This window comes from Asparagus officinalis, chromosome 3, assembly GCF_001876935.1.
Source record: "Asparagus officinalis chromosome 3, Aspof.V1, whole genome shotgun sequence".
NCBI lineage: Eukaryota > Viridiplantae > Streptophyta > Magnoliopsida > Asparagales > Asparagaceae > Asparagus > Asparagus officinalis.
Window position 1 is genome coordinate 96,118,423 of NC_033796.1, and position 15,198 is coordinate 96,133,620.

At 35.8% G+C, this 15,198-nt stretch overlaps 1 protein-coding gene across 1 annotated transcript; it reads left to right on the plus strand.

The window, feature by feature from the left end:
* On the plus strand, positions 4,818-14,091 carry LOC109835455 (3-epi-6-deoxocathasterone 23-monooxygenase-like). Its single transcript, XM_020403435.1, has 8 exons — positions 4,818-4,852; positions 10,082-10,406; positions 11,209-11,358; positions 11,492-11,752; positions 11,839-12,007; positions 12,318-12,424; positions 12,495-12,619; positions 13,060-14,091. The coding sequence occupies exons 1-8, from the start codon at positions 4,818-4,820 to the stop codon at positions 13,145-13,147; spliced, it is 1,260 nt and encodes a 419-aa protein (XP_020259024.1). The 3' UTR covers positions 13,148-14,091.

Sequence of the window (15,198 nt, forward strand, 5' to 3'; positions counted from 1 at the left end):
ACAGGCAAAGATCAATAAGCGGTAGCCTTTGCAGTGTTATAATAGACGAGGTTACAAATCAACAACCACTCTCAAACGCAGAACTCATCTCTGCATTTCTCAAATTCAAAACACAGACGAGCTGTGCATTCTCCAACAAGACGTCCAGATCTGCAACGCAGAGTTAAAACACAAAACGCACGAACTATGCGTCATTCGGCAAACACTCAACACTGCATCCCAAATCCAGAACGCAGAGTTGAGAACCCAACACATGAGCGGCCTGTGCGTCTCAAATCTCTAACAGAGATTTAACTCTGCGTCCCAAGCCTTGGACGCAGAGTTAAGGCCTAGAACGCCAATTGAGGCGTTTTGACTTGTTCAAACACAAGTCGAACGGCCTCAAAACCGTTATCCCACGTTCTGAGGGATTTTCGCCCACTTAGGAGCGGATTTAGGGGTTGGTTACAACCCTAATCCCCCTATAAATAACCAACTTACTCAACTGAGTAGGGGGTTGTTGACGTGTGCTGGCATCAAAACCGTATAAGGTTAACACATCTCAGCAGCTTAACCGCACAGAGAAGGCGATTTTCCAAGAGATCAAAGAACTGATCAGCAATCAGTTAATCAAATCTTGAAGAATCCCTTCACCAACGGCGGATTTATTTGGCTATTAACCGAATCTTCGGTTCTAACAGCTTTGTTACAGAGTCTCAACTCATCCTGAGTTCTGAAACTCATTTAAGAATTGGTAATTAAGCTTGCAACGCAAGGTAATTACACCAAGTCAGTTATTCGGTCCTCAACAACTCTCTTCAGAGTTTTCAACTCGTTCTGAGTCCATTAAACTCGTTAAGAGTTCTAAACCGGATTCATCAAACAAGTCAATCGTTCCAGTGAATTAAGACGGTCGGATCGTCAACGGAGAGCAAGTTCGACACAATCAATCGAAGGAGGCACTCCATCGCTACCAAGAAGAACCCAGTTTTAAACAAAGGGGAGAATCAAATTCATTCTCCTTTCTTTTGTAATCGGAATCCAAATTGTAATTGATTTTGAGAGGAATACAAGTCAAAATTTTCTTTCATTGTCTTTTTACAAACGTACGAGTATAAACTGTGTCAACGTACGACGTTCGAAACCCTAGGGTCAACGTCGGTCAACGCGTTGCGATCAAAAAGTCAACGCGAATCAATATATCATGACGGAGATAGTCAGTTCAAAGTCAACTCAATGACACGAGCCAAACTCAACTCACCGGTGGTAGACTCGAGACTCCGACGACGGCCAGGCGATAAATGCAGCGCCGGAAGGACTTCGGCTATTCGTCAAAGCATCGAATAGACCGAAAATTAAAGGAGCCAAGAGTTAAAGCTAACTACATGTCCTTTACACCAATCGAAGGCTAGACCAATCATATCCAAAGTATTCCAGCCTCTTCTATAAAAGAAACGAGTCTGGAACGCTTTGGAGGGGGTATCTGTAGGCATCGAAAATTGTCTATAGGTCTCCACGAACAGCTCAAAGCTAAGAGAAGACGATGAACGTCACTATCCAAGTCATAGAAGCTTGATTGATGTCGACGAACGCTTGAAGTGAATCGGCGAACTATGTGAAGCAACGGAGTTTCAGAATAATAAGGATACGAACTGATCGGGAGCCCCGTGTCACTTACAAAAGACGGAATGCCCTTCGTGTCTCATTTATTCCACAGATGATCTAATCATTGGAGCTTATAGAACTATTCTTCAGCTTTCCAACGCATTTGGAATCACTCAAGTCCGAGTTCGGACGAAGAATTTTCGACACAAACAACCCTCTTTCACATTTCTATGCATATATATACAAACGCAATAAACAACTCTTTCTAAAGGTAAAATTACGCAGAACAATATATTTAGTAGAAACATTTGCAAGAGATAAGAAAAACATTAATCAACATATCTAAAAATATAGTTATGGTTGATATTATAAATAAATGTGATGATGCCTTCACTAGGGAAGCAGTAGAGATTGAGACAGCAAAGAGAAAACTAGCGAAAAACTCAAACGAAGAAAGATAACCAGGAGATTCACGTTAATCTTCAGTATAGTACTAATTATATTATGTTTCATTATTAAAAAATTTCAACCTGTACTACGTAAGTACAAAATTTCCTAACACTGATTCATACCATATATCTTCATACTAATTTGTCACATGGCTTTGTTCAACAATAAGATAATACAGGCATATGCGTTTCTGATGAACATTCATGAAATAAAATTATATGGAATCTTTCGGGAAAACTCTTTTATATTCATTCAAATTTGTGAAATATATAACTGTATTTTATATCTTCCAACAAACTAGGATATTTTGTCCTAGGTTTAACAGTTACAACCGTATAAATATAAAAAATAACTCCAACTGGATTATATAAAAAAAGAGTAAACACATAGACCACAGTCATGCACATTGTATATATTAGTAAAATCACTATAGATTCACTGATCTCTCAAGCAATCCACATGCCATGCACTTAAGAACATAAAAAAGGTATGCATTAACTTGGACAATATGGAAAACATCTCAAGAATATTCACTCATTAGAATATAAAGCATGACCAAAACAGTGAAGGAATTGGGGTTTCCCTTGTAAGTGATGGAATTTACAGTGAGCTTCGTGCTTTGTGGGTTTATAACAGGATGGTGTTTTTGGGTATTGTGGAGGAAAATAGTGGCAAAAGAAAATTCTCCTAATAGCAGTGGTGCTAAGATCCCAAATGGTACAACGGGATGGCCTTTGATTGGAGAGTCATATGAATTTGTTTCATGTGGTCGAGCCTCTAATCCTATGAGCTTCATGCACAAGCGCCGTACATTGTGAGCACATCTATCCCTTTATATCGAACAAATTGTTTTATTTAGTACAAAATTACCAATTGTTTTACATGATACTGTAATTTCTGTTTACGCACATGCATAAAATTTCTCCAACATTCTGTTATTTCTTTACAAGTTTGTTCACATTAAATAAGAACAAAGTGATGCGTTGGTCTCCGATTTGTTTGTTGAGGGCATGGAAAGGATCAATGCCCATGCTAGATGTGTTGGAGTTATAACTTAAAACTTGATTTTGGAGTGGGGAAGTTTAGTCCCACATTGGATAGGAGATGAGAATGAGATTTGTTTATAAGCCTACCATTTCTCTCCTATGCCTAGAAGAAAACATGGGTTATGCTTCACACCACACACGCGCGCACCGAACCGAACCGGGTCGGGCCGAGCTCTGGTTCGGATCGGGAGGCGCGCGCCCACGACCTGCAGACACGGATGCAGCTCAGGATTGAAGGGCCATTAACCTGCTAAAGGGCGAGTTTTGTGGATCTAAACAGCGATTTTCATCCTATATAAGGACCTATAGCTGCGAGGGTTAAGGTACAGATTTACAACAAATCTATTCTCTTCTTCTCCTCTTTTCGAAAATATCATACTGTTGTTACTTTTCTGGTTCTCTGAAAGTCTTGAAGATTTCGCAAAGCCTTCTTGAAGCTCGTGCAGACGAGAAGGAGGTCGCCTGACCAAGGGTCGTCGTATCTCCAAGATCTATTGCCGCGTAGCCCTGTACGAGAGAGAGCAATTAGATTCTTGGGATAGTGTCTTGCACGCTTCAATCATCGGCTATATTCTTAAACCATATTTAAAATTTTGATTCTTAATCTGCATTTCATAATAATTACAGTCTAAACAGCAACTACTTTCCTAACAATCCAAGAATCTAATTCCGCTGTTTAGAATAGTATAATGATTAGTATTTTGTTTCTTATGATAATGCTGTCTACATTTCATAAAAACGACATGTTATACTGCTTGATGATTCTGTTGATTGAATGTTTCAATTATGTCTGTTGCATTATAAATAACAAAACTATTCATTTATCATCAAATTATGGTTATAAGTGAAATCATGTCAGTTAAACCAGAGAAGTTCGATGGGAATAATTTCCGTCGTTGGCAAAACCAAATGAGATTTTGGTTAACGACCCTAAATCTGATAACAGCCATTGAACTTGATATCCATCTTCCTCTAGACCAATCACTAGGCAAGCTTCCGCTGCAGATTTCATTCCTATCCCGAGAACACCTCAAGAGATATAATACCACTGCCTGCACAGAATCTTAGGAGACTTATCTGATAGATTATACAACATCTATTACTCTATCACTAATGCTAAAGTTCTGTGGGAAACACTAGAGAAGAAGTATGGTCTAGATGATACAGGAATTAAAAGATTTAAAGTCTCTGATTTTAACAAATTTAAAATGGTAGATTCCAAACCAATGAATGAGCAAATTCATGAATTCGAACACATAATTCATCAACTAAAAATGAATGGATCTATCTTAGATGAAACATTTCAGGTAGCCTCTCTTATAGATAAACTTCCTAAAACCTGGTCAGATTTTGTCAAAAACCTTAGCCATACCGAAAGAGATCTTACCCTTGATCAAGTGTTGAATGCTATTAGAATCGAAGAGCAACATAGACTGAGAGAGAAAAATGTAACAAATCCGAACCCAAAGTAAACAATGTAGAATCCACCCTTTCCCAAACACAAGAAGGAATCCTATCATCAGACCCTTCCACCAAAATCAAAATAAAACGTTTAAGAAGAAATCATATCATCAGAATAAGAACACTGTCCACTTTCAAAAGAAGGAAGGAGCTGAACGTCGAGCATGTTTCATTTGTGGACGAACCAACCACCTCGCTAAGGACTGCTTTTGCAAGAAGACTAAACCACTCAAGCCTAGGAAGGGAGGACCTCCACCAAATGAGATCCAAGTAAACATGGTGACTTCCAGTTCAGCTGAGATTGCTTTCAGGTTTGTTCTCTTTACCCTTGAAGTAAACATGACCTTTCAAGCAAATGATGGGTGGATTGACACTGGAGCTAACATTCACGTCTGCTCCAATCAATCTCAGTTTTCCACTTATCAAGTCTCAAGTAGAGGAACTGTGACTATGAGAAATAATGATGTGGCTCCTGTATCTGGAATAGGTCGGATCAACCTAAAGCTGACTTCGAATAAGACATTGATCCTGCAGGATGTCCATCATGTATCAGACATTAGGAGAAACTTGATTAGCGGATCTTTGTTAGTGCAATAATGCTATAAAACTTGTTTTTGAATCAAATAAAGTTGTAATAACTAAATGATTGAATTTTATTGGAAAAGGATTTTTATGTGCTGGTCTTTTTAAATTGAATGTTAAGAATTCCACTCTTGCATCTCCAATGGCTTTGAATATTGAACCTTCTATTATTTGGCATCAAAGATTGGGACACATGAATTATAATTCATAAAAGATTGATGCATCTCAATATAATTCTAAAGCTTAATATAAAAGATAATGAAAAATGTGAAATATTTATAGAAGCTAAACTTCCTAAGAAACCCTTCAAAACTATTGATAGAGATTCTGAGATATTAGAACTCATCCATAGTGACGTTTCTGATTCTGGAAGAACATCTAGAGGAGGTAATAAACACTTTGTAACTTTTATAGATGATTGTTCTAAATATTATTATCTCTACTTAATTAAGACAAAAAATAAAGTGATAAACAAAGTCAAAATATATAAAGCAGAAGTTGAAAATCAATTGGATAGGAAAATTAAAGTACTTAGATTAGATAGAGGTGGTGAGTACACTTCTAATGAACTAAAATAATTTTGTAAAGAGAATGGAATCATTCATGAAATAACTGCTCCATATACACCTCAGTCTAATGGAGTAGCTGAAAGAAAAATAGAATACTAATGGACATGGTAAACTCAATGTTAATTAATTTTAGTGTGCCAGAGAACCTATGGGGAGAAGCCCTCATGACTGCTTGTCATATACTGAATAGAATTCCATTCAAAAATTTTGATAAAACTCCTTACACGATTTGGAAGAATAGAAACCCCAATTTAGATCACCTAAAAGTGTGAGGGTGCTTAGCAAATGTTAAGATACCTGAGAATAAGAGAAAAAAGATAGGCCCTAAGACTGTAGATGGAATCTTTATTGGTTATGCTTCTAATAATAATGCAAACGGATTTTTAATAATCAAATTCTGATATTAATGAGATAGCCAATAACACTATTGTTGAAGCTAGGGATGCTCATTACTTTAAAAATATTTTTCCTTACAAAACCAGAGTAAGTAACTCAGATCCTAACTCTAACAATTCATATCCTAGTTCTAATCCTACTTCGAACCAAGGTGAAACTAGCTCTAGTTAAAACAGACCACTAGAAACTCCAGAGGAACCCAAGAGAAGTAAGAGAAGTAGAATAGAAAAGGTCCATGAAGATTTCCATGCATTACCTGTAGAAGACTCTCCAACCATATTTGAGGATGCAATGAAATCAATAGATGCTCCATTTTGGAAGGAAGTTACTAATAATGAGATTCAATCTATAGTTCAAAACTAGACTTGGGAACTCACTGATCTTCCTCCAGGCTGCAAAACTATAGGATATAAATGGGTATTTAAGAAGAAACTCAGACCTGATGGAACAATTGATAAGTATAAAACCAGACTAGTAGCTAAAAGATATACCCAAAAGTCTGGTATTGATTATTTTGATGTCTACTCTCCAGTAGCTAGGATTACTACCATTAGAGTCCTTATAGCTCTAACATCCATTCACAAACTAATAATACATCAAATGGATGTTAAAACAACATTTTTAAATGGTGACTTGGATGGAGAAATTTATATGGATCAACCAGAGGGATTTGTTGCTTCTGGACAAGAGAAGAAAGTATGCAAGCTTATTAGATCACTATATGATCTCAAACAAACTCCAAAACAATGGCACATGAAATTTGATGAGATTATACTATCTTATGGATTTGTAATTAATCAAACAGATGTGTGTATATCATAAAATAGATAATAACAACAAAATTATGATTTTATTCTTATATGTTGATGATATTCTTATTTTTGGTTCTAATATACAAACCATAAATGATATCAAACACTTTTTATCACAAAACTTTGACATGAAAGATTTAGGTCAAGCTGACCTAATTCTTAACACTAAAATCTTGAAGAATGAGAATGGATAAAGATTTAGGTCAAGCTGACCTAATTCTTAACACTAAAATCTTGAAGAATGAGAATGGATATGTGCTATCACAATCACATCACTAAAATCTTGAAGAATGAGAATGGATATGTGCTATCACAATCACATTACATAGAGAAAATTCTCAAAAACTTTTATGATCCAAACTGTCAATCTGTTTCTACACCATATGATCCTAATGTACATCTAAAGAAAAATATAGGTTTTCCTTAATTACAAAGAGAATATGCATAAATAATTGGATCATTAGGATCCCTGACAAACTATACTAGACCTGACATTGCCTATGCAGTAAATAGACGCAGTAAATAGACTTAGTAGATATACATCATCCTAATAAGAATCATTGGAATGCTCTAGAAAGAATTTTAAGATATCTAAAAGGAACTATGAATTATGATTTATATTATAAAGGTTATCCATCTGTATTAGAAGGTTACTCTTAGTGACTCAGTGGATGTAAAATCCACCACTGGATTTGTGTTCCTTTTAGGAGGAGAAGCTATTCCATGAAAATCTACTAAACAAACTGTAATGGCTAGAAGTACAATGTAATCAGAAATGATAACCCTTGATACTACTAGTATAGAAACTGAATGGTTAAAAGATTTACTAATTGAAATTCCAATAATACAAAAACTATTACCAGCTATTTCTATTCATTGTGATTGCAGGTCAGCGATTGACAAATGTCATCAAGAGAATACAAATGTGAAAATGAATCGACACTTGAAAATACGACATAAATCCTTGAGATATAAGATGAAAAACCATGTAATAGCCTTAGACTTTGTAAGATCAGAGAAAAATATTACAGATCACTTAACTAAAGGCTTATCCAAGGCAGTTGTCCTAGAATCATCGAGGGGGATGAGGTTAAGCCCATAAGAAAAATCACTGCAGTGACAACCCAACCTCGCAGAGGTTTAATGGGTAGAAACAAACTGGATGAGTGATTGATTGTGAGGAGCACTGAATTCATTTGCTCCCATCCCTAGGATGATCAGTGCTCATAAAAAGCAAGTGAAAGATTGAGTTTAACTCTTAATGAATCCAAGACCCATGAGGCAGGATGCTTACTTGCTCGCATCCTTATTAGGATTTACCTATATGTGTGTAGTTGTGAGGCCGCGACTATAGGACCAGGGCTACTCCCTAGTAACACACATGAAAGATACCTGCGCAAGGCCAATAATAGCGCAACCCAGTTAGAATTCTTCAAAACTGTACTATGTGTGCTTTTTGTAGAAATCCGATAAATGAGACTAGTTCAAGGCGTAGTCCACTAAGCTCTCACGGATCTATACAACTGTCACTAAGTAAAGGTTCAAACCGAAAGGTACCTCCACCTATTACATAGTATAAAGGAACCAGCAATCTTGTTTTCAAAGTTCTTCTTTTACTCTTATTTTTGAGTTATTCTAAGTTTAAGTTATGTGGGGGGTTGTTAGAGTTATAACTTAAAAGTTGATTTTGGAGTGGGGAAGTTTAGTCCCACATTGGATAGGAGATGAGAATGAGGGTTATTTATAAGCCTTCCCTTTCTCTCGTATGCTCAGAAAACATGGGTTATGCTCCATACCACACACGCGCACGCCGAACCGAACCGGCCCGACCCGACCCGGGCTCAGGTTCGGGTCAGAGGCACGTGCCCACGACCTGCGGACAAGAATGCAGCTCCGGATTGAGGGGCTCTTAACCTGCTACATTTAGATTTTTATTTTTGCAAATTGGAACAATTAAAATGTGTTAAACATTTGGCTGCGAGGGTTAAGGTACAGATTTACAACAAATCTATTCTCTTCTTCTTCTCTTTTCGAAAATATCATCCTGCTGTTACATTGCTGGTTCTCTAAAAGTCTTGAAGATTTCACAAAGCCTTTTTGAAGCTCGTGCCGACGAGAAGGAGGTCGCCTGACCGACCGACGAGAAGGAGGTCGCCTGACCGAGAGTCGTCGTATCTCCGAAATCTATTGCCGCGTAGCCCTGTACGAGAGGGAGCAATTAGATTCTTGGGACAGTACCTTGCACGCTTCGATCATCAAGCTATATTCTTAAACCCTATTTAAAATTTTGATTCTTAATCTGCATTTCATGATAATTACAGTAAACAACAACTACTTTCCTAACAAGATGCATCCTAAAGAGTCTAAAATATAAGGATATGAATCAATTATGTCAGTTACGGCATAAACGTCATAGACCAAAGGGCCAATGCATTATAATTATGACAGAAATTTTCCTTCCATTGTGTTCTTGGCTTTATCTAAACAGAATTTGTTCATGAGTGACAAGCCATACCTGCCTCATCATAAAACCCAGGCACTATAAAGCAATATATCATAAGGTAGCTTTAATTGCACTTTCTTTTGTGACTAACTGCCAGACTGCCTTAGTAGGAACTTTGAAATCCAAAGCTTTCTGCAATTACACCAGCTACTAGAAGAAGTAATCTAATTTACATGCCTAAATTAAATTCCATTAAAAGCTAACAGAACACAATGTGCCCTGATAATCCTCATTAAAGTAAAGTACTTAAGCACTGCAACCTTAAAAGTTATGAGTTTGTTGTTACAACGGTCATTCTAATTATCACTAACACGCTCTTCAACTGATCTTTCCAAAATCATATTTGAGTATAATCTAAATTGTATATGCAATATATCAACATGTGCATGATTGAAACGCCTCCTCCATAAAATTCTAACAACGAAAATAAACTCTCTGGGTTTAAGATTTCAGCAAAGATTTAGGCCGTGAAGCGACATGTTTCATTCCTTTAGGCAATGAACCAGAGACGTCCATATGTTCTAAAAGTTTTTATGTTCCATTCACAGATTTGTAATAACATAAGTGCTAAATAATTTTATACTAAATTGTGTGAAATGCTTTCCTGATAAAATACAAGCATAGCATACTCAAATATTGTCTCTTTAACTGTGACATGATCAACAAATTTAATGTCAGGTATGGTAAAGTATTTAAATCTCACCTATTTGGAAGACCAGTCATAATCTCCACAGATCTGGAAGTAAATAAGGCAGTGTTGCAAAATGATAGCAGTACCTTCATCCCTTTCTACCCCAAGTCTGTCCTCGAGCTAATGGGAGAGTATTCCATACTGCTAAATAATGGAGATCAACACAAGAGATTGCATGGTCTTGTTGGTGGCTTCTTGAAATCACCTTTTCTGAAGGATGAAATAACAAAAGATATTCAGCAGTCTGTAGAGTTTTGTATCAAGAGTTGGAAGGGCAGCAAACAAATATATATCCAAGATGAAACAAGACGGGTGAGTAAAAAGATCTATTTGCTAATTATACAAACTACCTAATTCCTTATTATATCATAGGCAGCACATAATTGTGGCCTTAACATTATAACAATTAACAAATTAGCAGTGGGGCAGCTAGTTTACTATTGATATAATGTTCACATTTATCTTGTCTAACACTAAGAGAACATAAGTGTTGAACATGTTGAGAAAAAGCTGTTGTGTTGACTGTTGATTAACATTTAATGACTGATAGAATTTTCACTCAAGAATTATTGGAGACAGAAATATTGGTGGGCTTTTTTAATTAAGGGATATACTATTTCAAAAATGATTTAAGTAATAGGCTCTCTCTTAAAACTGTTACAAGCCCATCCTTGAATGGAGTGGACTTTACCAACCAAGAACACGTGGGTGAAAGCTTTATTGTTATTTTTGTTTTTCATAGTAAGCTAGATTGGAAGATAACAAAGGGTCTTTCTTAAAACTAACTCTTCTCTACAAAATTTTAGCATCAAAAGGTGTTTTAGTTTTTAGTATATGAAACTAAAAGTAGTTGACACTTATCTAAGAACCAAATTTTTAATTGAAAATTCACATGTGTTGGCATGAATAGACTGCTCAAAGTAGAAAGAAGGTCATCCCTCTTTCAGGCTATTAAAATGATCAAAGATAAATGCATTATCCTGGTTTTGAAATAGGACCATATTATATCTCTTAATGTCATACTTCATTAAACAGAATACATTCTACATATAAAAATAAATAAATTAATCATATTCTGCAAAAAGTACTTGACTTATGCTCAGTCATTTGACAGATAACATTTCCAGTATTGGTTAAAGCTTTATTGAGTATCGAGTCAGGCAAAGAGATGCAGTTTTTGAAAAGAGAGTTTTCACAGTTTATCAAGGGCATAATTTGTGTGCCCATCAATCTCCCTGGAACAAGGCTACACAAGTCCTTACAGGTAAATTATACAAGAAAATAACCATATCCAAGAAACATTATCTTCTACTTTCATGATATTGTTACTGAGTTACTAACCGTGATATTACTAGTGACATAGGAACTAAGTCGGCATTTTAACATCTTTTATCCAGGCCAAGGACAGAATGCTGACGCTAGTAAAGAGGATCATAGAAGATAAGATTAAGAATGGTATATGCAGCACACCGAGGGATGTAGCTGATGTTCTATTGAAAGAAATGACAGAGGCATCAGGAAAGGAGAAGCCAACTGTTGACTCTATATGCAATAATATAGTGGAGATGATGATACCTGGAGAGGATACAGTCCCTACATTGATGACTCTTGCAATTAAATTTCTCAGTGATTGCCCATCTGCATTGAGGCAGTTAGTGGTATAAACTCTCTGATTCACAGTTATACTTTAAAAAAGTATTTAAGCCATATGACTGAGAATTATAAATTCATTTTGCTTGTGCAGGAAGAGAACATGCAGCTGAAAAAGGATAAAGAGTTCATGGACAAACCTTATACTTGGAGTGACTATTTATCATTGTCCTTCACAAACAATGTGATTAATGAAACTCTTAGGATGGGAAACATTATTAACGGAACATGGAGAAAATCTCTCAAGGATGTGCAAATCAAAGGTATCAAGTAATGCTGAAACTTGGTGATGATCGTATCTCAAAACATAGATGATGACATAACATCAGTTAAACTAGTAACATATGTATTATTTTATTTGGTAAATATATTCATATTTTTTTAAGAGGAAGCAGTATTTATAACAACTGAAACTAGTAAATTTTGTGATCATGGGGAGTTAGACTTAACAGATGAGCAGTAAAAGTGGGTAGATTGATTAAAAACATTTTCTTTTGCAGAATTTCATATCGAAACCTTCTAGTTGGAAGCATGCTTTTAGTATTTAATATCCAAACCCTTATTGTTTTACAGGATATTTAATTCCTAAAGGGTGGTGCATCATGACATCCTTCACTTCCATTCATATGGAGGAAGAGAATTATGAAAACCCATATGATTTTGATCCCTGGAGGTGGCAGGTAAGTACAAAATAGAGTAACAAAAGAAAAAAGAAAAGTTTGAATCTAACTATTATCATTTAATTAGCAGAGGAAAGAGAACAATCTACAGAGTGCATTCACTCCTTTTGGGGGGGGTCAAAGGCTGTGTCCAGGAATGGAACTCTCTAGACTGGAAGTTGCCATTTTTCTCCATCACTTTGTCACCAATTTCAGGTATAACCCAACCCTAATATGTTTACAAACTCATGGATGACATAGTGAATTAAAGACAATGATTAAGCCAAAGAAATCAGATGGGCAATTGTCACATCAACTATGTAAACAGATATTATCAATTCTATCCAGAAACTTCAGAATTAATGTGTAACTAATTCATTCTTGAATAATGAATACTATTGTCATACATATGAATTTTTCTGGAAAGCACTGTAATGCCTTTCGTCATAGTGTCTACGGTGCACAGAAAATTCATAAGATACCATGCTACCGATACAATTCTTTTACGGGTTTTGCCAATAATTTATATGTCCTAGACTCCTAGCTTCCAAATTAATGAACTGCATCTACCACATTTTAGTTTTCATATAGTTTAATATCATTAAAATCTACCATGTGAATGCTAATTTGATATGCCCTTCATATTATGAGTGCAGTTGGGTGGCAGAGAAAGACACCATAATCACCTTTCCAACAGTGAAGATGAAGAAAAGACTGCCTGTCACCTTGTTATCTATCACCTAAATTTTACTTTATCTCTTCTTGCACCCTTCGTTGTTTTTCATATGGGATCAAATAAACTGTAATATTTTTGGAAATTAACAGTGAAGCGGTGTATTGCCAGTCATCTATAGGACCTTAAATTCAAGTGCATGCTTTGTGCTCAATTATAGATGCCATAAAACTGTGGAAACAATAGAACCTTTCTATTAAACAAAAAAGCAAGAGAAAACATTTGAGGCGGTCTGGAAATTGTGTAATGGAGACTAGTGGATCAAGTAAATGCAGTGATAGATTCATTGTTGAAGATGCTAATAGGATGAAGAGTAGAACAAAAAAACTATGATGAAAGAGGAGAAAAATGATAGTTTGTCACTCATTTGATTTGACAGCTAATTAAGGCAAATGAAGGGGGAAAATATTTATATAACCAGTTAACTAATGGGACGAAATGCTTTGCTGTTGCTGTTGATACAGAAGTGTGTTGGCAAATCAATTAGAAAGGAAACATGTAAATTTCGACTAATGCACCAAAAACTTATATTCTAGTCAATAATAAAACGAGACACATATATGAGTGTACGAACACATGAATACTCCTGCAACACTAAAAAATCTCCTGTTTATGCACTACAAACTTCAAATAGAGCAACACTAACCTATCCAGTTTGTGGCTTCAAAGCTGAAACTAGAATTCCTGCGACATGCTACGAATCTTTTGTTTCCAAAATGTCAAAAAAATTCATAAGCGATTGATATTTTAAGTTCTCCATTTTGTGACTTCAAAGGTAAGGAGTCTGCACTAAGTTGAGCCACAAAAGTCACAAAAGAAACTCAATTTATAAATGGATGTCCACAAAAGCCTAATATTTTTTTAAGATAATCCTTGCATGTAAAATATATATATATAAAGGAAAGGCGTAACTGGACAACTAATCGAGCATGTTTAAAGCTAAACGGAAAAATTTAACAGCAATGAAACAAGTGAAGTAAGCTCATCCTTGTAGAGGCCTTCTTAGGCAGGGATTAGTTGATCATGCTCGAAAGGATTTCAGAAGAAGGACATGCAGTACCTTCGACTTGCACTCCATGAAATACCTGCAGAGGACATGTTGCTAACAATTCATTCGTTAAGACAAAAAATTGCCTCATTAATCTTCTGCGTTTTACTCAAATTCCATACTTTCCTCTCCCATGTTCTTCCTCCGTCCACCCACAAAAGCCTGTAGCAAAGAAATCAGAATATCATGTTTGGTAACTCAACTCTACAAAGAAAGAGGAACTGCAGATGGTTATTGAAATATTTTTTAAAACAAAGCTCTAAAGAGTTGAAGATAACAAGATGAATTTCTCCATACGGCTGAATTTGAACAGTTGCTTCATCAGGTCACTTGGAAGTCTTAAAAACAACCCCCATAATGTTATTTGTATTATCAAACAAAATTTTAATAGAAGACAAGAAAACAAATTGGAGATGAATTGTTATGTCCGTTCAGTGTTCTATTCATATCAGAATAAAAAATCAAGTGGATTTGAGAGTATAAATCTCTGAATCAAGTAAAAATCAGAATAAGTGGCTTTTTAAGACCGTTACAAACTTACATGCTGTTCATTTTAATCAAAAGGTACATCGGCTGCAAATTTCCAATATGATTGATTTTTCCATAACTTTAAATTGTGTCAATCACAATCAATGGTCTGGATTATCGATTTAAATTGCCCAGTACACTGATTTATAGGCGTCCATAACTTCTATTTGCTATTCTATGTGTATTTCAAACTTATCAGCACCCACCCACAAACACACAAACGAACGCATGGAGATCTTCAGACGAGAACTAGTCCTCAAACTAAGCTTGTGAAAACCCCACATTCAAATTATGCTTTGGTGATTCCAATGTTCATCACTCTAACCATACAAAAAGTCAATGACCAAAAGATCAGAAAGTTTCAAACTTCCATCCATACGCTAAATGCTGCCACTTTTTATGACTGAAATGGTGTGCTTCTAGGACTAACTTATAAAAAATTAAATGTGGACACCACTTAAATCTCTTTTAGACTAATATTAATGT